The sequence below is a fragment of the Balaenoptera acutorostrata genome, chromosome 2 (assembly GCF_949987535.1).
Source record: "Balaenoptera acutorostrata chromosome 2, mBalAcu1.1, whole genome shotgun sequence".
NCBI lineage: Eukaryota > Metazoa > Chordata > Mammalia > Artiodactyla > Balaenopteridae > Balaenoptera > Balaenoptera acutorostrata.
In genome coordinates, this window is record NC_080065.1 from 106,443,614 (window position 1) to 106,467,125 (window position 23,512).

Sequence of the window (23,512 nt, forward strand, 5' to 3'; positions counted from 1 at the left end):
GTAAAAAAAATTTTCTAGATCAGAGAATTTTCTTCTTTTTCTGTCTGCGTAGTAAAAGCACTAGCACTTTTGTGGGCTTACTTTGCTAATCAGCCAGATCTGTTAGCAAGTTTTTAAGTATCCAGTGTCTATATATCATGACAGAAAAATATGTGGCTTTATCAGATTTCACTGTGCTGCTTCTATATAGGTTAAAGGGCAGGGAAGTGAGTATATGTCCATTCGCTTTCTTTAGCATCAGTCAATTATAGATTGAGAGGCCACTGCTTCTAACAATGAGAGTATCTTAGTTCAGTTTGCTATAACAAATATACTATAGACTGGGTAGGTTAAACAACAGAAATTTGTTTTCTCATAGTGCGGAGGCTGGAAGGTCCAGTGTGAGGGTGTCAGCATGTTTGGGCTCTAGTGAGAACCCTCTTTCTGGTTTGCAGATGGCCGCCTCCTTACTGTTTCCCCACAAGGCAGAGAGAAAGATCATCTCTCTCTCATGTCTCTTCTTCTAAGGACACTAACCCCATTATGGAGGCTCTACTCTCATGATCTCACCTAAACCTAATTACCTCCCAAAGGCCCCATTTCCAAATACCATCATTATTTGGAGATTAGGGCTTCAACGTATGGATTTTGGAGGGACACAAACATTTATTCCATAGCTGACCGCTATTCATATTTTGAATCATGAAGCATGCTATTAATGAACGCTGACCATCACTTCTTTACCTTTATATTATAAAGTGTTCTAGCCTTACTTTGATTGGTAGAATATTCTTTCTTTATGGAGTATTCTAACCTTAGGTTTATGTTATAGAGTATTACGATCTCTAGAGCTGTTGGAGAAAAAGGGTGTATCAGTGAATGTTCACTGAAACTTCTTGATTTCTCATGTTTTTTGTCTTGAGGTCCCAAGGGACAGGATCCTTTCATTTGTAGTCAAGCAGCTGTGGTCCCTTGAATCTGTCTACTAATGTGGTACAGAGAGCATCCAGAATAGTTTTTAGCTCAAGGATTTTTCCCGTCCTTCATAACTGTGAAGTACAATGGGATCCTGTGTAGTTAAGGTTGGCCAAGAGCCCCTGGAATGCTGAGGGACTCCTGGAAGTGACCTGTGATTGGCTTACACTCCAGGACCATGTTAACTTTCAGGCCCATCTCAAACCTGGTTGTAATCCTTCTCTGGGGACTGTAGGCTAGTGTATGAGATGTAGTATACTATGGTGGTACCTGAAAGCAAGGGTTGTAGGCTGTGCTTCTGCAAGTCCCACAACTGATGGTATGAACCATCTTCACTCTTTATTTGTATACCACATATCATGCAGATAATCTGTCTATACAGACTTTTTTTTAAAGGAAAAAATCTTTAGGTTTGGGATTTTACTTGCACAGTAGAAACTACTGTTTTGTAGATTTTCATTATTTTTATTCTGAGATTACTATTTTAGAGTGCCTAAATACCTTGTAAATCAGACTGTTTTATTTCTCATTACAATTAAAGATCACTGTAAATGCTTACTGAGACCAAAAAAATTAAAATGTATCTCTAAGTCAACTAAAACTTTTTGAGACCATCTTCTATTACATATTCCTAGGAAATATTTTGAAGTTTTGTTCAATTGATTTTGGTTTAATGTAAGTTTCTTGTTAACATAACAATTGCTATTCCTTTTAGGGAGTATATTTTCATTATATAAAATTTGGTATATAAAAATATAGAGCAGAAAATAATGATGTATAATCCCACTACCTACAGTTAACATTTTGATGTTTGTCCTTCTGGAAGACATTTGTGCTTATAGGAGGTTAATTCAGAAGGGGGTAAAGGAAGCCAAACATGTAATACGTATTTAGTTACCCAAAGTTCAAAGTGTCTATTTTTTTTTTCTAAAAAACTTCATAGATTAACAGTGATATGTAGGTAGCATCACTTTCTTTCTACTTTCTGTCCTTCCTCCTTTCTATCTATTCATGATGGAATTCAACCTTTTCCCCTATAGATGAAACTATATTAGAAGTTGAGTTATAAATATAAAACACAGGATTTTTGAAGGTACTGGTGAAGGAAAGGAATGCGATCTATAAGAGAGAAAATGTGCTGGAATTATGTGTCTCACAGTTGGCAGAAGAGAACTCTGTAGAGATTTGTAAAGTATACAAGTGATTCACTCTGGCAAATAGCATAATTTCCTTCAATATAGTGTCAATAAGCAACTAAGATTTTCTCCTTATCTTAGTATCACTTTCCTTGTAGAAAGTATTAGAAAATGTGCTTACATTTAATAATTACCTTTAATTAACCTAGGCAAAAGGTTTTTTCTTGTATTTTCACCGGAAAAATAGGAATATTAGAAACCTGTTAATAACTACTTGTAATTGATGCTTGTGGCTTTTGTTTGTTTTATCATCTCTTCTTCAGGTCCCAATTTATCACAGCTAACAGTCAAATTGGATCTTGAAGCTTTCTCTGAAAGGGTTTATCATTATCTTTGGTTATCTGCCTGTCTTTTTTTTTTTTTTTTTTTTATTGATTGATTGATTGATTGATTGATTGCTGTGTTGGGTCTTCGTTTCTGTGCGAGGGCTCTAGTTGCGGCAAGTGAGGGCCTCTCTTCATCGCGGTGCGCGGGCCTCTCATTATCGCGGCCTCTCCTGTTTCAGAGCACAGGCTCCAGACGCGCAGGCTCAGTAATTGTGGCTCACGGGCCCAGTTGCTCCGTGGCATGTGGGATCTTCCCAGACCAGGGCGCGAACCCGCGTCCCCTGCATTGGCAGGCAGACTCCCAACAACTGCGCCACCAGGGAAGCCCTGCCTGTCTTTTATTTGATCTGATTCTCAGCTGTGTAACTTCTTTCAATTCTGGTTGTTTTCTCACCATCTTTGTGTCACTGAGCTAAATCAGAGTAGCTGGCAGCAGTAGAAAGTATCTAGGTGTTTTGGCTTATGATATTTTAGAAGATGATTCCATGTTGGTATCTCTCTTTTGCATCTTGGTGCTTAATGGCATAAAATAGATGATTGAATGCTCTGACTTAGGGAATACCTAATTTTTTTTTTTTACAAGCAGTTTTAAAAATGTTTTGCTAAACAGTTAATCACCAAATTCTTGGTATTTTAAATTGCTGTTAGTTGTCCCAGTCATGTTTGCATTATGGCAGATCCAAACCTGTGTACAGAGAACAGGCTCAGCTCCTTAGTTCACCTACGGAACTGGAGTTACACAAGTGACAGGCCTTGAGCAAGTCTAGGAACCAAGGGGTTTGGGCTCAGTGGCCTGGAAGATGCATGTCAAACCAAGGATCCTGGACCGTGCCCATCTTCCCTGCTCCTTCCCCTATCTTGCCATCCAAACAACACCAACAATGAATCTCTGGGCAGAATGTGTGTCTATGTCGGGATTTTTAAAAACTAAATTAGTGTGAGTCTAGAGAGAATGGGGAGAGTTCTGGTATCAGTGTTGGTTTTGGCTGTGGAGGAGGAGGAGCTATGTCTTTCGAGGTTAGGCCTCTCTGAGGCCTGTCGTGCTTGATCATCTAGGAGCAGGAGGGCTGCCTGGGCAAGGTCCCTTCCTCTTCTCTGGGGAACAGGAGTGTGTAATGGAGAGATGTAGGCCCTTGACATGCATAAGAAACCAGAGGGTGGGCCTCAGTGAGGTGCTTTTGGGAAGGAAGCCCAGATCTTGGAATGCTCACTTGCACCTTCTTATCCATACTGATGTGCAAAATATTAATGAAAAGAAAAGAATCAGAAAGAGAGACATTGTAGACTTCTTCAGCTGTTTTGGGAGCTGAAATCAGAACATTGTAGCAAGGTCATCCTGTTGAGTAAAATCTATAACACTATTATTTATTATAAAATAAAAATTTTTTATTGAGGTATAGTTGATGTACAATATTGTATAAATTTCAGGTGTACCACATAGTGATTCACAATTTTTAAAGGTTATATTTCATTTATAGTTATTATAAAATATATTTCCTGTGTTGTACAATCTATACAATAGATATATAGCTTATCGGTTTATCTATTTATTTATTTATTTAACACATGACATCCCTAGGTTAGTTTGTTTATTGGATCTATACTTTTTTTTTTAATTGACATACAGTTAATTTACAATGTTGTGTTAGTTTCTGGTGTACAGCAAAGTGATTCAGTTATATATATGCGTATATACATATGTATATACACATATATATATTCTTTTCATATTCTTTTTCATTATAGCTTATTACAAGATACAGAATACAGTTCCCTGTGCAAAAGAGTAGGACTTGTTGTTTACCTATTTTATATATATTAGTTTGTATCTGGTAATCCCAAGCTCCTAATTTATCCCCTCCCCTCTTCCCCCTCTGGTAACTATAAGTTTGTTTTCTGTCTGTGAGTCTGTTTCTGTTTTGTAAATAAGTTCATATTTTGGATTCCACATATAAGTGATATCATATGATATTTGTCTTTCTCTGTTTGACTTACTTCAATTAGTATGATATTCTCTAGGTCCATCTATGTTGCTGCAAATGGCATTATTTCATTCTTATGGCTGAGTAGTAGTCTGGTTGTGTGTGTGTGTGTGTGTGTGTGTGTGTGTGTGTGTGTGTGTACACACGCATACACACACCAAATCTTCTTTATCCATTCATCTGTTGATGGACATTTAGGTTGCTTCCATGTCTTGGCTATTGTAAATAGTGCTGCTATGACTATTGGGGGTGCATGTATCTTTTCCAGTTAGAATTTTCTTCGGCATTATGCCCAGGAGTGGGATTGCTGGATCATATGGTAACTCTATTTTTGTTTTTTTAAGGAGCCTCCATACTGTTCTCCATAGTGGCTGCACCATTTTACATTCCCACCAACAGTGTAGAAGGGTTCCTTTTTCTCCACATCCTCTCCAGCATTTATTATTTGTAGACTTTTTGATGATGGCCATTCTGACTGGTGTGAGGTGATACCTCACTGTAGTTTTGATTTGCATTTCTCTAAGAATTAGCAGTGTTGAGCAACTTTTCATGTGCTCATTGGCCATCTGTATGTCTTCTTTGGAGAAATGTCTATTTAGGTCTTATGCCCATTTTTTTGATTTTTTTTTTTTTGACATTGAATTGTATGAGCTGTTTGTATATTTTGGAAATTAAGCCCTGTCTGTCACATTGTTTGCAAATATTTTCTCCCAGTTTGGAGGTTATCTTTTCATTTTGTTTATGGTTTTCTTTGCTGTGCAAAAGCTTATAAGTTTGATTAGCTTCCATGTATTTATTTTTCCTTTTATTTCTTTTGCCTTGGGAAACTGACCTAAGAAAACATTGGTACGATTTATGTCAGAGAATGTTTTGCCTATGCTCTCTTCTAAGAGTTTTCTGGTATCATGTCTTTTTTTTTTTTTTCCACAGACACACACTGTATTTTATTTTTACAAGATGGTGTCATGTCTTATACTTAAGTCTTTAAGCCATTTTGAGTTGATTTTTGTGTATGGTGTGAGGGTGTGTTCTAACTTCATTGATTTACATGCAGCTGTCCAGCTTTCCCAACACCACTTGCTGAAGAGACTGTCTTTTCTCCATTGTATATTTTTGCCTCCTTTGTCAAAGATTAATTGACCGTAGATGTGTGGGTTTATTTCTGAGCTCTCTTCTGTTCCATTGATCCATATGTCTGTTTTTGTACCAGTACCATGCCGTTTTGATTACTGTAGCTTTATAGTGTTGTCTGAAGTCTGGGAGGGTTATGCCTCCTGCTTTGTTCTTTTTCCTCAGGATTGCTTTGGCAATTCTGGGTCTTTTATGGTTCCATATAAATTTTAGAATTATTTGTTCTAGTTTTGTGAAAAATGTCATGGGTAATTTGATAGGGATTGATTAAATCTGTAAATTGCTTTGGGTAGTATGGCCATTTTAACAATATTAATTCTTCCAATCCAAGAGCATGGGATATCTTTCCATTTGTTTAAATCATCTTCCATTTCCTTTATCAGTGTTTTACAGTTCTCAGTATATGAGCCTTTTACCTCCTTGGTCAGGTTTATTCCTAAGTTTTTTATTTTTTTGATACGATTTTAAAAAGGATTGTTTTTTTTACTTTCCCTTTCTGATATTTCATTGTTAGTGTAAAGAAATGCAACTGATTTCTGTATGTTAATCTTGTATCCTGCTACCTTGCTGAATTTGTTTATCAGTTCTAGTAGTTTTTGTGTGGAATTTTTAGGGTTTTCTGTATTTAGTATCATGTCATCTGCATATAATGACAATTTTACCTCTTCCCTTCTAATGTGGATACCTTTTATTTCTTTTTCTTGTCTGAATGCTGAGTAGACTTCCAGTACTATGTTGAATAGGAGTAGGCATCCTTGTCTTGTTCCAGATTTTAGCAGGAAGGCTTTCAGCTTTTCACCATTGAATATTATGTTGGCTGTGGGTTTGTCATAAGTAGCTTTTACTAAGTTGAGGTATGTTCCTTGTATACCCACTTTGGTAAGAGTGTTGTAATTTGTAAGGTATATATTCTAAAACCTTCAAAGATCTCTAAGTCCAAATGTATGTTCTCATCTAACACCTTTCCCTCCCCCATTAAATTCTGTAAAGTATAACTGAAATTTTTCGGACTTTTTCAGTGTATTAATGATTATATAAATACTGAGCTAAAATAATTCATAAAGCTTTTAAAATACATTCCACCACGAAAAGGAAATACATATAGCTTGTTTCTTCATTTCATTTAGATTACCCATGACCTGACAGGTATCTGTAAACCTAAGGTGACGGTGGTGGATGACGATCCTTCCGCAGGAGCCATTTGTAGACCATGACTTGAGCCACTGTGGAATGGGGAGTTTCACTCCTTTACCCCAAATTTCTGTATTCTTGCTAAGAACGTCCCCCTTTTTAGCCCTCTTTTCTTTTACCAGCACTAGTTATTAGCTTTCCACAGAAAAAAAGTTTTATTGCTTCCTAAGAGTCAGGGCTGTGAAGCAGCACGTAAAACCAAGTGAGTGAGAGGGCAGGTAGACAGCCCTTCATTAGAAGGGCCTTCATTAGCTAACAGACTTATTCCACACTGATGTATTAAGATGCGTGAGTCCAGTTTTATTCCTGAGCAAGACTAGTACATATAGTGGTCCTTACACTTACTTGTGAAGAATTAAAATCATGTCTGTTGAATGCCAGAGGTTTGCTTTTCTTTAGTCTTTCCTTTCTGCTCTCTGACCCCCGCCCCTTATTCTCTCCCTGCTCCCTCCCTGCCTGCCTTCCTCCCTCTCTTTTTCTACCTTTCTTTTTAACTATACAAATAATACATAAAAACACATTTGTAATATGTGTGTACCAATAAGAACAGAGCCTTTGTTCTTCATGCCTTACTTTTAGTACCTTGTACATTGTCTGACACCCATAGAAGAAACTTAACAATGAAGTGAGTGAATGAAGCATAAAAAGTAAAAAGGTCTCCTTCTCACTCTTACTCCTTCCCAGGTAACCGTCATAGTCATGTTATTATTTTTTAGTTTAGTTGGCAAGATTCTCTTCTGTGGACAGTGGGAGTGACTTAATTTTCTCTTTGGAGTAGGGCTTGGCTAAGCAGAATGCATGGTTTTGCTTACATGTGTGTAGCTTTTCCTTGATCCTAAATTGGGAGTTTCCTGACACTCTTAGGGAGAGTGATGCAATCATAGCTCCTTCGCAGTAGCAGAGAAAGCACATTCAAGAGGCTGAAGCTGGATGAGTGGAATTACCTTCCTGGATGACTGGTCTCAGTCATATATGAGACAATTAAAACTTTCTAAAATGCAACTTTAACATAAAACTCTAAGTATTGTATAGAGAGCAATGAAGGCAAATTTTTAATAGTTTTTCCAGTTACCCAGCCTGTTTCTGGGAGACTTAATCCTTCTGTCAAAAACATTTAAGGGAAAAGATTTTAATTTTAACGTTTATTCACAACAATTAGGGCAATAAACATTTTATAAATAAATTATAGCAAACTAATTAGAATACTTTTTAAAATTTAATTTGATTGTCATTTAATTCATATGACAGAACCTTTGATGAATTCAGGTTTTTGAAAGGTAATTAGAGTGTGCGTTCCCTTCCCCCACCCCAACCAATATGCAGTTGTTTTAAAATTCAGTTTTCTTCCTTTGTTGACTGCAGTCTTTTTTTTTTTTTTTCATGGTTGTAAAATTACATGTTTAGAGAAAATTTTATTTATTTTTTTTTCCCACACACACACACTGTATTTTATTTTTACAAGAGATAAATAGACTGACACCAAGCATTGTACATGGATGACCACAACAAAAGCAACAATGATTGCAATTACCAAACATGAAACACACTCATACTATGTCATAATATTGACATTCAGTCCAGTAATCCTCCACTGTAACAGCTCTTTACTTTGACTGCAGTCTTTATTTGAATCTAAAGGCCTTAACCATATAACTTCCAACCACTTAACTTCCTTATATTATTCTACATTGATTCACATTTCAAATATCTCTGTTATGTAAACTTCTTCAATGATGAAAAGCTGTTATTGATTTGACTATTTTGAAGATCATATTCTTTATAACAAGGGCATCTCAAAAAATCAAGGATTTAAAATTTTATTCTGAGTGATAGGTAATATATAATATATTGGGTTGGCCAAAAAGTTCGTTTGGGTCTTCCATATCTTACAGAAAAACCCGAACGAATTTTTGGCCAACCCAATAGAATAAGTACCACAGTAACTTGGAAACTATAAAAATGTCTGCATTTATTTGGTTTATTTTATTCTCATCTTGTGAAGAAAAAAATGACAGACATTTGTTTCTTCCTATTTTCCCAGCTATTGACCTAAAAAATGGTTCTGGAAAAGTGTATCAAGGCGCTGCAAAAGATTCTGCTGATGTAACCATCACGCTTTCAGATGAAGATTTCATGGAAGTAGTCTTGGGCAAGCTTGATCCTCAGAAGGTAAAGTTCTTAAAATGTTCATTTATTTGTCATTATTGCTTCCTGTTTGACAATTGCAGTTTTTGGCTGACTCCAAAATTCTGATTTATAAGACATATCTTGCAGCTCTGAGGAAAGACAGAGTTGATAGCGGTGTTCAGATCGACAGGTCATATATTTTTCTAATGGAGTTTTTCAACTGATACTTTTTAAAACTAAATTTTTGGGTGGAATTCTTCTTTAGCAGATAAACAATGTAAAACCCACATCTAGACCTTTTAATATATTGTTAGTTCAGAGTTGAAAAACCATATGGTATTTCATAAAATTAGACATTCTTTCCTGATATATAAAATTAAGAACTTGTCTTAATCATCATTGAAAACTGGAAATAGAAGGATGGAACATAATAGCCACTGTCTTACTGAAGATAGAACATTTAGAGACATTTCAGTGGAAAATCATGATTAAAACAAGAGTGCCTTTGCTGGCCATTATGAGGTAATATTGTTCTGAAACCTATTGCTAGTCCAGAAACACACAAAATTAGATGTAGCAATTAGAATGGAGTAGAAAATTTGAATGATTATGTAGCTAGAAATCCCACAAGAATCAACTGATTGATTCTTAGACCAGAAGAGTGCAAACAAATGGTTGAATGCACAATGATGATTTAAAAATAGCTTTCACATAACAGCAAAACCAACTAGAGGATATAATTTTAAAAATTTGTTTGCAATCACTACCCAAACTGCAAAGTACCAATGACTACCCTAACAAGAAAAAGCATAGGGCTTATTTGCAGAAAACTATACAACTTTACAAGGAACGGAGCAATTTGAATAAGGGAGAAAATGTTCAATTTTCCTGGATAAAAAGACTAATCTTAAAAGAATTGTAAAGTAGTATAGTGGTTAAAAATACATTCTTTGGCATCAGATAAATCTAAGTTTGAATCTTAGCTCTGCCACCTACTCTCTAAGCCTTAATTTTCTCATTGTAAAATGAATTGTGATAATCCCAAAGGATTGTTATGATAACTAAATCCAATAATATACATGAAGAGCTTAGAATAATGCGTGGTACTGAGTGAGCCCTCAGTTAATTCCTTCCCGGGAATTTATTTAGTACCTCCTTTAATTCAGGTGCTACGTGTGGCTGAACAAGACAGTGCCCCTTCTGGGTAGAGCTTAGTTCTAGAGGGAAATGGAAAAGAAGTATAATTTCAGATATGAAGAAAAATAAGTCAGACTAATGGGTTATAGCAGTGGTTGGCAAACTTTTTCTGTGCAAGGTCCCCTAGTAAATATATTCTAAGCTTTGCAGGTCAGATGGTTTCTGTTGCATCTACTCAGTTCTGCCATTGTAGAGTTAAAGTAGCCATGGATAATATGTAAACAAATGGATGTGGCTGAGTTCCAGTAAAACTTTGTTCACAGAAACAGGCAGCCTACTGGTTTTGGCCCGTAGGCTGTAGTTTGCCAACCCTTGGATTAGAGTGTGACAGGATAGAAGAACTAATTTAGATCGGGTTGTCCAAAAAGGCTTGCTAGAGATCTGAACAAAGTGAGGGAAGGAGCCATAAGGCTAAAGAAACAACTAGCACAAAGGCTGGAGGCCCCGGTAGCTCAGCTTATTGGATACTATAACTGTGAGGAGGCCAGTGGGGAGAGAGGCAGGAGGCGAACAGGGAGAGGTAGGCATGGCTTAGATCACACAGGACCTTGTAGATGTTGGCAAGACAGTGTAGATCTTGTGTGATAGGAAGCTATTGAGCTGTGGAGTGACATCTGATTTTTAAAGATTGTGGCTGCTGAGTGGCTAATTAAGAGTTCTTTTTTAAGATATATTTGAGGTGCTTATATATAAAGATTAAATGTAGGGTTTACAGAAACATTTATATAATTGCTAGGAATATCAGACCTTTGGGGGGGAATGGATTATTCAGTGAATGGTACTGGGCAGTTGCATAGGAAATGGTAGTGCTTTATGTCATTCCATATACCTTAGTCAGTACCATACAGGATGGAATTAAATGTAAAAAAATTAAAGCAGAAGCAAAACTTGATGAAAACCTAGGTGTTTATTATCCTTAGTGACAGTCCTTAGAGAAGTTCTAATTTAATATTAGGGGTTTTCTAAACTCATTTGGCTCAATTACATTCTGCCTCACCTCAGTGCTATCTATCATCACTCTTCTTCAGTTATCAAAGACCTTATATCCCAGTGTACAGTCTCTCTCTCTCTCTCTCTCTCTCTCTCTCTCTCTGCATCAACTCTTGTCAACCTTGATGGCTTCCTTCAGGATTTGTAAAAGTGACTTCTCTAACAGATGACTCTTAGTTTATTGATATTATTTCTAATTATCTTTTACTCCATTCTACATCAGCTTTTGTCTTTATTGGCAGCATAAAATGTACAACTTCCAACAAAACATCCCCATTTTCCAACACCCTCACCTACAGTTTCATTAACTTGTTTTGTTATTCCTGCTACTGCTGTTGAGCTTCACAGAGACCTCCGGTTTGTTGACAACACCACTTTCTATCCATCAGCTCCCTTCTGTCTTCTCTTCTTGTTCAGCTTAGATTCCATGGTCCATCAGAGTACCTCCCTTGAAAATACCCTCACCTCCCTTGTACCTCTCTCATCTCATTTGCCTGGAAAACTCCACCCTATTTTAACCCTACTCTCTGCCATCTTTGCATCTGTACCTGAATAGATGAAGACGCCAGGAGAAAAGCCATACAACTAGACAAATTGGCTTCCCTTTAAAATTTTGATTACAAGTCTCAAATAGTCTCTACACACTGTCTAGCAATCTAACTGTGATTTTCCACTAAGCCTCCATTCCTGTTGTCTGAGATGAGTATTTCATACCTGTCTTCTCAAAACTCCCCCATGCCTACCTCTCTTTCATTTTTCAGCTGATGACCTTTCTCATGTTCTTTGGGAGAAAAAAAGGACTTTCAAATGAAAATATTCACCTTCCCATCACCAGATCTATTTTGTCAGCATCTGCACCTGTCTTCTTTTCTTCCTATACATTACATTGAAGGAAGTCTCCCTCTTCCTGTCAAAGACTTCTTCACTTCTCATCCAGGTATCTACTCAAAGTCATTGCTTCTTCTTCTTTCCACTTTTTTCTGTACCATTCTCTCCCATTCTACTACATAATTGTCCCACAGCATAGAGGCAAGCTAACATCTTGATTTTAAAGCAAACACTGTCTCTTGATATCAGATCCCCATCCAGCATGCCATATCATTTCTCTGTTCCTTTTCACAAAAGAATTGTCTAAACCAGCACTGTTGAATAGACATATAATGTGAGCCACATAAGTAATTAAAAGTTTTCTAGTAGCCACAATAAAAAAGGTTAAGAATAAACTCAAAATGGCTTGAAGACTTGAACATAAGACATGACACCATAAAACTCCTAGAAGAGATCATGGGCAAAACATTCTCGGACATAAATTGTTCCAATGTTTTCTTAGGTCAGTCTCCCAAGACAATAGAAATAAAAACAAAAATAAACAAATGGGACCTAATCAAACTTACAAGCTTTTGCACAGCAAAGGAAACCATAAACAAAACGAAAAGACAACCTACAGAATGGGAGAAAATATTTGCAAATGATGCAAGCGACAAGGACTTAATTTCCAAAATATGCAAACAGCTCATACAACTCAACAACAAAAACCAAACAACCCAATGGAAAAATGGGCAGAAGACCTAAATAGACAGTTCTCCAAAGAAGAAATACAGATGTCCAACAGGCACATGAAAAGGTACTCCACATTGCTAACTATGAGAGAAATGCAAATCAAAACTACAATGAGGTATCACCTCACCCTGGTCAGAATGGCCATCATTAAAAGTCTATAATTAACAAATGTTGGAGAGGGTGTGGCGAAAAGGGAACCCTCCTACACTGTTGGTAGGAATGTAAGTTGGTGCAGCCACTGTGGAAAACAGTATGGAAGTTGCTTATAAAACTAAAAATAGAATTACCATATGATCCAGCAATCGCACTCCTGGGCATATATCCCGACAAAACTATAATTCAAAAAGATTCATGCACCCTTATGTTCATAGCAGCACTATTTACAATAGCCAAGACATGGAAACAACCTAAATGTCCATTGACAAATGAATGGATAAAGAAGATGTGGTGTATACAATGGAATACTACTCAGCCATAAAAAAGAATGAAATAATGCATTTGCAGCAACATGGCTGCAACTAGAGATTATCATACTAAAGTGAAGTAAGTCAGAAAGAGAAAGAAAAATACCATATGATGTCACTTATATGTGGAATCTAAAATATGACACGAATGAACCTACCTATGAAATAGAAACAGAATCACGGACATAGAGAACAGACTGGTGGTTGCCAAGGGGGAGGGGGTTGGGGGAGGGGTGGAGTGGGAGGTTGGGGTTAGCAGATGTAAGCTATTATATATAGAATGGATAAACAACAAAGTCCTACTGTATAGCACAGAGAACTGTATTCAATATCCTATGATAAACTGTAATGGAAAAGAATATATAAAAAAAGAATGTATATATATGTATAACTGAATCACTTTGCTGTACAGCAGAAATTAACACAATACTGTAAATCAACTATACTTTAATAAAAAAATAAAAATAAAAAAGATTAAAAAGAAACAGGTAAAATTAATTTTAATATATTTTATTTAACCCAATACATTCAAATATTTTAACATGTACAATATTAAATATTAATGGGATATTTTATATCCTTTAAAAAAAATCTTTAAAATCCAGTGTGTTTTTTATACTTATAATACATCTCAGCCAGGGCTAATCATATTTCAAGTACTCAATAGCCACATGGGCTAGTGGCTGCTTTAGTGGGCAGCAAAGGTTTAAACATTCTGTCTTGACTGCTCTTCTGCCTTCTCTTATCTGACTTACACATCTGTTACTCCACTGATAATGTTTTTGTGAAGTTCTTGTGATGACCTATATTGCTAAATCCAGTAAATATTTCTCTATCTACATCTTTCTCAGCCTTTCAGTAGCATTCAACTCAGTTAACCGCCAACTTCTTGAAATAATCTTATCCCTTGGCTTTCATGATGCCTTATTCTCCTGTTTTGCTTCCTCCACCTTTGGCTCTTCCTAATCTCCTTTGGTGTCTTCCTCTTTTACCCCCAGCTGTTGAGTTTTGGTGTTTCTCAGGGCTCCTCTCTAATTAACACTCTTCTTAAAAGAGTCCACCCATCCTGTGGTATTTAGAGCCGTCTACCTGTTGACAGCTTGCAGACTTCAATGTCTCACTCAGTCATCTTCTCTGAGTCCCGTAGTGGTATAACCAGCTCTTCACTTGTGTCTCTCATGGCGCATCTTACTGTGCCCAACCTAGAACTTGTGATTTAGTTTTCTCCCCCATTCTTTTTGTTTTCAGGAGACGGCACCATGATCTGTCTACCCAAACTAGTACGCTCCGTAATGTAAGAATCGTCTTGGCTTCCTTCTTTACCTCTGTGTCCTTTCTATCCGTAATCCTGCTTGTTCTTTCTCCAGAACGTATCTTGAGTTCTTTTTCTTCTCTTCACCACTAGGGTTATCATCATGATCCAAGCCTCCGTCATCTCTCACCTGGCTTCCTGACTGGGCTTAGTGCTTTTAGTCTTGCTTTTCCACCAATCTGTTCTCCATACAGGAGCTGGAGTAATCTTTTAAAGATGTGAATCAGATTATAGGTCATTCCACCTGATAAAAACCTCCAAGATTTACTTTTGCACTTGGATAAAATCCAAACTACATATTATTACATGGTATGTGAAGTTTCCCTTGCTTATCTTCCCAGCTTCATCCTGCACTGCTTGCCTCATCACTTACAATGCTAACTCAACTTACATTGCCTCTCCTCTTAGTTCCTTCCCATCGATTTTTACCCCTTCAATGTCTATTTATTTGACTCTTCTGGAATTTCTATTCCCATCTTTTTGCATGGCTGGCTTTGTTTCATCCAAAGTAGTTCCCTCCTATTATATTATCTAAGTAGCCTCCTTCATAGCATTTAAAACAGGCTTTAATTACTTGTTTACATTTTACTTTTTGACTCCCCTACTGTAATGTTAGCTCCCTGAGAACAGGGAGAGATGTCTCTTTCCTAGCATAGAATATTGCCTAGTGTACTGTAGATGCTCAATTAATACTTGAGTAGATTAAAGCAAGGATAGAAATAAGGAACATAAGCTCAATAGCAGTAGTTTAGGCTATGTAGAAATTAAAAACTTCTGCATGTCAGACTCCATAAGATATTCCATAAACCTGGGGAAAAATAAAATGATGATACATCGTATATTGGTGTTAATAACTTATAAAACTTCTGGACAACACTAAGACCTCAATATAAAAAATGGGCAAAAGACATGAACCAGTAATTAATGAAAGAAATAGGTATGACTAACATACATGAGAAAAACTATTAATTTTTCCCAGTATCTAAAACATGCAAATTAAAGCATGTCATTTTTGCCTCAGATTTTCAAAGATTAAGAAAACCATATTATTAAGGTTGGGATAAGAGGATTCACATGTAGCTAGAAGGAATATTAATTTAACAGTCTTTCTGGAAAGCACTATTGCAGAGTTTCACTGACTTTCTTCCTTTATGGCCACTTACTGTCTCAGCACTTTTTGCGTGGCACTCCTAGGCCAAAAGAAATACCTAATGGTTCAGTTTATGAAGTAGTTAGATCCAAACAAGAGTAGTTTTCCTGTTGTGTTTGACCAATGTCACTATGTTTCCTTCAAAAATTTTAAATATTCTGTAGTGTCTGTTGGAGTTTGGCGTGGTACCCCAGTGCACTGAGGTGCGCAGTTTGAAAACTGTGGTGATATGGAAGCATGGTCAAGAAACTTATTTAAGAAATGCCATGATTTAGTAATTCTTCTTCTAGGAATCTATCCTAAGAAAACAGTTAGATAGGAACAAAGATTTATGTACACAATTCTTCCACTCAAATAACAACCATCAAATATTGGTATATTTACTTCAAGGAAGTTGGTGTTTTTATTTTAGGTTGTAAGTCCCTTTCAGACTGTAGCACCTGGCAAGCCCATCTAAGAACTGACTCTGCAGGAGTCGCAGACCATCATTTCTGTAACTGCACAGTGAAAGCTGTCTTCGTTTTAAAATTCCAGTCTCTAGTTTGAATGCTTAGCACTTGAACCTGATTGAATGAAATTCTCCTGCATTATTTTTGGGATAAAAAGTTGAAGCAGTTTTTGCTTTTCCTCCAGTTGGTAAGGATTCGCTTCTGAAATTAAGTTGCTGCTAGTTAATAAGCAGGAGACATTATTAAGCAGAGAACACCTGTGTCTAGTCCTGGCCCACTTTTTGTTGGCTCTGTGGCCTTGAGCTGGTTTTTAAGCTTTTTGAATTTCTTTTCTGCTGATATGCCCACTTCAGGTTGATGGCTGTGCTTCTCAAGTGATATTTTATTTGTGAGGCTGCTTTGTAATGTTACGTATACATGGATATTACTATTTTTTCAATCTAGCTAAAAATCTAGAGACTTCTTTTTCACTTCATATTCCGTATGTTATTTTCTCAGTAAGCTATATTGTGTTTTATCATTTTTATTTTACTGATAGGGAACTTGACACCAGGGGAGAACTTGCACAAGTTTCTATTGTCAGGTCAGGAAAGAAGTGGTACAGGAGCTCTTAGTGTTTTAACATTATAGTCTTTTGCATGGTAATAATGAGCTTAATAGCTCCTTCCACATGTCAAATGCCAAGCTAAGCACTTTTCACACTGTTTCATTTAACTCACACAACAAAGCTGCTATTTAGGTGCTGTTGTCATGCCCTTTGTAGATAAGGAGGCCAGAGCTCAGAGAGGTTAAGTAATTTGTCCAAGCTCACCTTGCATTTAATGGCAGAGCCTAGATTTTAACCCAGGCATTCTGATGCTACAGCCCAGGATCTATTCACTACTTTGTTACACTGTCTTATTTTGCCATTATATGGCCTTCTGTTTCATGAAGATATAATAAATCTTTTAAATCTTTTAAAAGTTCTGAACTGAATGTTTTTATTGTTAGTAATACAGTAAAGCCTTTTATTCATATGGTCTCAAATTCACATTTAAGAACATAGACTAAAGCCAGAAGCATAGGTTGAAGCAGAATTCCCAGATCTGTCAATTCAGATAAATTATTCTATCGTTTTCTAAAATACACAAGGAGTCTTTATTTTTTCTTAGATATCTAAAAATATGGGTGTTACTATAATCATTAAACTATCATTGCTGGATAAAAGTTGCCTTTGTTGTCCAGAGTTATTAACTCAATTGTATTCAGTCTCAGCAATGATCTTTTTAAAAAAGAAATACAATGTGACATGGTAAAGGTTGGTTCTCTCTTTCCCTCTCTCCTTTCCAGGCATTCTTTAGTGGCAGACTGAAGGCCAGAGGGAACATCATGTTGAGCCAGAAGCTTCAGATGATTCTTAAAGAATATGCCAAGCTCTGAAGGACATACTATGTTATTAATTACAATAGAAAAATTAAATACTCTCTTCAACTAAATATGCAAAAGTGATTTAGCAAAAATGGTCAAAATTAAGATACAGGGGAAATTGCCTAACATTTTCAGATTACAGATCACTTTTCAGATGTTCATTTTCTACTAATTTTTCATGTTATTACTTTTACAAGGAACTGTAAGCTGGCACATGATTATCCTTCTGTTCTTAGACCTATGTCTTCATAATAATAAAGTTTCGCTCAAGTCCAATTTTTTTAGAATTATGATGGCATTTATAAGTTGTAAGGAAAATGAAATGATAGAGGCCACTTTGATGCCTTTTACAGTTTGTTTTGTTATTTTCTCTTCTCTTTATTGATATCCCAATTTTAACATGAATTTTCATATATTTATTCATTTTCATACTTTGCTATGATAGATAGTGTTCTGTTTTAAGGCAAGATAAAGGTCTTTGTGTTTTCAAATAGTTTTCTTTCTTCTCCCTTCGCTTTTGCTGGAAATTCTTTACTTTCAGAGAATGCTTGGAAATCTACCAAATATATAACTCTTTTTTTTCTTTTTTTAAAAATTTAACTGTAGTTGATTTACAATATTATGTTAGTTTCAGGTATACAGCTTCAGAGTCTTTCCCCTTACAGGTTATTACAAGATATAGTTCCCTGTGCTATACAGTAAATCCTTGTTGTTTATCTATTTTATATATAGTGGTATGTATATGTTAATCCTGTGCTCCTAATTTATCCCTCTCTCTCCCCTTTCCCCTTTGGTAACTGTAAGTTTGTTTTCTCTGTCTGTGAGTCTGTTTCTGTTTTATAGGTAAGTTGATTTGTATTATTTTTTTAGATTCTACGTATAAGTGATATTATATAATATTGTCTTTCTCTGTCTGACTTACTTCTCTTGGTATGATAATTGCTAGGTCCATCCATGTTGCTGCAAATGGCAATATTTCATTCCTTTTTATGACTCAGTAGTATTCCATTGTATATATATTCACATCTTCTTTGTCCATTGATCTGTCGATGGACATTTAGGTTGTTTCCATGTCTTGGCTATTGTGAATAGTGCTGCTATGAACATTGGGGTGCATGTATCTTTTCCAGTTAGAGTTTTCGTCTTTTCCGGATATATGCCCAGGAATGGGATTGCTGGATCATATGGTAACTCTATTTTTAGTTTTATAAGGAACCTCCATACTGTTCTCCATAGTGGCTGCACCAATTTACATTCCAACCAACAGTGTACAAGGGTTCCCTTTTCTCCACATCCTCTCCAGCATTTATTATTTGTAGACTTTTTGATGATGGCCATTCTGACTGGTGTGAAGTGATACCTCATTGTAGTTTTGATTTGCATTTCTCTAATAACTAGTGATGTTGAGCATCTTTTCATGTGCTTATTGGCCATCTGTATTTCTTCTTTGGAGAGCTGTCTATTTAGGTCTTCTGCCCATTTCTCGATTGGGTTGTTGTTTTTTTGTTGTTGAGTTGTATGAGCTGTTTGTATATTTTGGAAATTAAGCCCTTGTCGGTCACATCATTTGCAAATATTTTCTCACAGTCTGTAGGTTGTCTTTTCATTTTGTTTATGGTTTCCTTTGCTGTGCAAAAGCTTGTAAGTTTGATTAGGTCCCATTTGTTTATTTTTGCTTTTATCATAAATGGAGTTTTTATCATAAATGGATGTTGAATTTTGTCAAGTGCTTTTCTGCGTCTATTGAGATGATCATATGATTTTTATCCATACATTTTGTTAATGTTTGGTGTGTGACATTGACTGATTTGCAGATGTTGAACCATCCTTGGATCCCTGGGATAAATGCCACTCGATCATGGTTATAATCCTTTTATGTATTGTTGAATTTGGTTTGCTGATATTTTGTTGAGGATTTTTGCATCTGTGTTCATCAGTGATATTGGCCTGTAATTTCCCTGTGCCATTCTTGTCTGGTTTTGGTATCAGGGTAATATTGGCCTTGTAGAATGAGTTTGGAAAAGTTTCCTCCTCTTCTAATTTTGGAAGAGTTTGAGAAGGATTGGTATTAATTCTTCTTTGAATGTTTGGTAGAATTCACCTGTGAAGCTGTCTGGTCCTGTACTTTTGTTTGTTGGAAGATTACTAATTCAGTCTCCTTACCAGTAATTAGTCTGTTCAGGTTTTCTATTTCTTCATTATTCAGTCTTGGGACATTGTGCATTTCTAGGAATTTATTCATTTCTTCTAGGTTATCCTATTTATTGGTGGTATTCATAGTAGTCTCTTGTGATCCTTTTAATTTCTGTGATATCAATTGTAACATTTCCCCTTTCATTTCAGATTTTATTTGTTTGTGTTTTCTCTCTTTTTTTCTTGGTCAATCTAGGTAAAGGTTTGTCAATTTAGCTTGTCTTTTTAAAGAACCAGCTCTTAGTTTCATTGATCTTTTCTATAGTTTTTTTAGTCTCTGTTTCCTTTATCTCTGCTCTAACATTTGCTATTTTCTCTCTTCTACTAACTTTGGGCTTCATTTGTCTTCTTTTTCTAGTTCCTCGAGGTGTGAAATTATGTTGTTTGAGACTTTTCTTGTTTCTTAAGATAGGCATTTATTTCTATGAATGCCCCTTTAAGAACTGCTTTTATTGCATCACATAAATTTAATTTAGGGTGATTCATTGTTATGCCAGTTGAATTTTAACAAACCAAATGGCAGTCTTTTTTTTTTTTTTTTTTATGAAGTCCCTGATCCTAAACCTCAAAGACTACAACTATAACTACTTTGGTGCAGATTTTTTCAGATGTTTTTCTAGGTTAACACACACATACACACAAACATAATTTCTCTCTCTCTTTTTAAAATTTACTTATTTTTATTTATTTATTTTTTTATGGCTGTGTTGAGTCTTCGTTTCTGTGCGAGGGCTTTCTCTAGTTGTGGCAAGTGGGGGCCACTCTTCATCGCGGTGCGCGGGCCTCTCACTGTTGCGGCCTCTCTTGTTGCTGAGCACAGGCTCCAGATGCACAGGCTCAGTAATTGTGGCTCACGGGCCCAGTTGCTCCGCGGCATGTGGGATCTTCCCAGACCAGGGCTCGAACCCGTGTCCCCTGCATTGGCAGGCAGATTCTTAACCACTGTGCCACCAGGGAAGCCCCCAAATGGCAGCCTTTTAATGTTTGTCTTTTATAATTGTGCTTGGAACAGCTTAGTGTCCTTCCAAATAGAAATAGCATAGTAAAGTTAATCAAATGCCACTACATATTAATGAATGAAATTGTTGAATATATACCCTAGATGCTTAAAGCATATTAAGAAAGTGACCTTTTAATTACCTTATTAACCCACCTCTGTCAATCTTAATGGTCAGAGAGCTACTGGTGTCCAGACTTAGTAGCTTCTTATTAGTCCTCATGCTCCTTAACCTTTTTGTAATATTTAATATTACACCATGTTGTGTACCATCATGCTGAGTGCACCATCCTTTTTAATTCTTTATTTCCCTTTTATTCTTCGGTGAGAAATATTTTACCTTCTTAAATGAACCTATGAGTTAATCTCCCTGACTTCTGCTTGTCTCTTTGGTAATTTCCTCTGTCTACCTGTCTTTTCAGAATTTTTGGTTGAGGTTTCAGCCTTCTCCACTTTTTGGTAGGTGTTTTCTTCCTGGGTGATTTCATTTACTGCCTTATCTTCAACCATCACCTGAGTATTCATAACTCTGAGTCTATTATCTTCAACTCTGATCTTGCCATATCATATAACAATTCCATAGTTCCACCCACAGTGCCAAATGGTTACTAGACTGTTGTCATATATAGTTGACCCTTGAACAATGTGGGTTTGAACTGCATGGCTCTACCTATACTTGGGCTTTTTTTCAATAAATGCATACTACAGTACTATACCATTTGTATAGTTGGTTAAATCCACAGATATGGAAATACAGATATGGAGGGCTGAGGGCCGACTGTAAAGTTATATACGAGTTTTCAAATGCATGCAGGGTTGGTGCCCTTAACCCCCTTATTCCCATTGTTCAAGGGTCAAGTGTAGTTACTGCAGATACATGTTCAAAATAAACCTGTGATCTTCCTCTCCACTCCTAAATGTGCATCTTTTCTTATTTTGTCTTAGTTAAGAACATCACCTTTTGCTGAGTTAAACTAAGAAACCAGAGTTATCCTTGACTTTTCTCTTCCTCACACCCCATATCCAGTCCTTCACCAACTCTTACCACTTCTATTTCCTGAATATTTAAGGATTTTACTCTATGCTCCTCCTACCCAAGTACTTGTACCCTAGTACCTCACACTTGATAGCTCATTTTGATGGCTTTCCGACTGCTTTCCAGTCTTTCATTACCACCCTCTTGCCACCCACTTCCCTGCAGCCTCCAGAGGTTAACACATCTGAACATGTGACTTCCCAACTTAGAAACCTGTGATGATTCCTACTTGGTCATCTTACTGTCAGACTGTTCAGCATGGTTCAAGTTTGCATCATTTGGGATTCTTTCAGTGGCAAGTAATAAAACCAATTCAAATTGGCATAAAACTTTTTCATATAACGGAAAAAAGTCTAGATGGGTAGGACTGGCTTTGAAGGGAAATCATTGAATGAGTCAGAGTTGTCCAGGCCATCTCTCTGCCCGCTTTATCCACAGGCTCCATGTGGTAACCACCCTGGCAGCTCCAAGTTATTCTCATTGTGGTCACAAGATGGCAGCCAAGAGGTACAGCCTCATAGTCGCATCTCAAATCAACCAGCAGAAGAGAGACCACTGGGTTCTCCCAAAAGCCCCAGTGAAGACCTTATCTGGTCTCAGTAGCTGTTATTGATTATAAGCCAATCCCTGAACTCATCACTGTAGCTAGAGATTGTGGGTATGCTGATTGGCCTGCATCTATACATGTAGCAAAGGATAGTGTGTTGGGGAGCCCCAAGACTTTCCCCAGATTTGGTGATTTGTCAGGAGGCCCACAGAACTCACCATATAGTCATACTTATGACTTATGAATTTGATTTATTATATCAAAATATACAAAGCAAAATCAGAAAAGGGGAAAGCGTGCATGAATAAGTCCAGAGGAAATCAGGTAAAAGCTTCCAAGAGTTCTTTCCCTGTGGAGTCATCCAGGACATGCTTAATTTTCCCAGCATCAAATCATGACGGCATGTGAAATGTCTACCAAGACTCAGCGTCTGAGGTTTTCATCAGGAGACTAGTCACGTAGGCGTCTTCTGCCAGAGTGCATACCAAAATTCCAGACTTCTAAAAGGAAAGCGGGTATTTAGCATCAACCACATTGTTTGTGCAGTTTGTGCACAGGGAACCACTCTTCTCAGTGAGGGAACGTTGGGAAACTTCTCAAAATTTTAAGTTCCCAGATGTCAGCGAAGGGCCAGCCTTGCAGGTGAACCTTTCTAAGGACAGCAGCCTCAGGCCTGACACGGTAACTCTTCTGCACTGATAGGATCAGCCCCAGCCAGACCACAAGGCCTGAGGGTGAATCAGCGATGACACCAGAGGAAGTTTAGAGCATGGGGTGCCACATCTCAGAAGTCTACCCTAAGGTTTCTTTGCCTTTTCACCTCGTCACCTGGCAAACTCCTCTGTATCCTTAAGCCTCCCCAGCGTGGTCCCTGTGCGAAGCTATTCGTAACCCACGCTAGTAGAACAGCCTCTGTTTGCTGCTCGCAGGACTCTGTGTGTGTATTTTAAAGCAAACCATCTGAGAAAGCCGAATTGTATGTTGGAGAGAAATAGATTTGAATAATAATCTATTTAATAAGAATACTACCCCAACATTAACTTTATCCTTGAAGTCAATGACTATTGCAGCAAAACTAAACGATAATCCAATGCCGTGGAGAAATTCTGAAGTTGAGAAACCTCAAAAGCTGAAAGTTAAGGAAGGTGATTTTCTGAAGAGCAGAAGGTTTTAGGTCAGTGTGGACTAAGCTATTTAAGGGGGGAGAGGAAAGACAATAACCCATTCAAAAACCCGTAAGTAGGCAAAATAGAAAAACTGCAAGTGTCGACTAAAAATCTAGATTTATATTACATGTGTCTGC

General features: G+C 36.9%; 1 protein-coding gene across 1 annotated transcript in view; it reads left to right on the plus strand.

Annotated features, from left to right (window-relative positions):
• The window catches only part of LOC130707179 (peroxisomal multifunctional enzyme type 2-like), a 54,110-nt gene extending 36,398 nt beyond the window's left edge, over window positions 1–17,712 (plus strand). Inside the window, exons 10-11 of the mRNA XM_057540388.1 lie at window positions 8,822–8,949; window positions 17,359–17,712. Coding sequence (XP_057396371.1) covers window positions 8,822–8,949; window positions 17,359–17,448 — 218 coding nt within the window. The 3' untranslated portion in view covers window positions 17,449–17,712. The remainder of the gene's footprint in view (window positions 1–8,821; window positions 8,950–17,358) is intronic.
• Window positions 17,713–23,512: the final 5,800 nt, after the last annotated feature.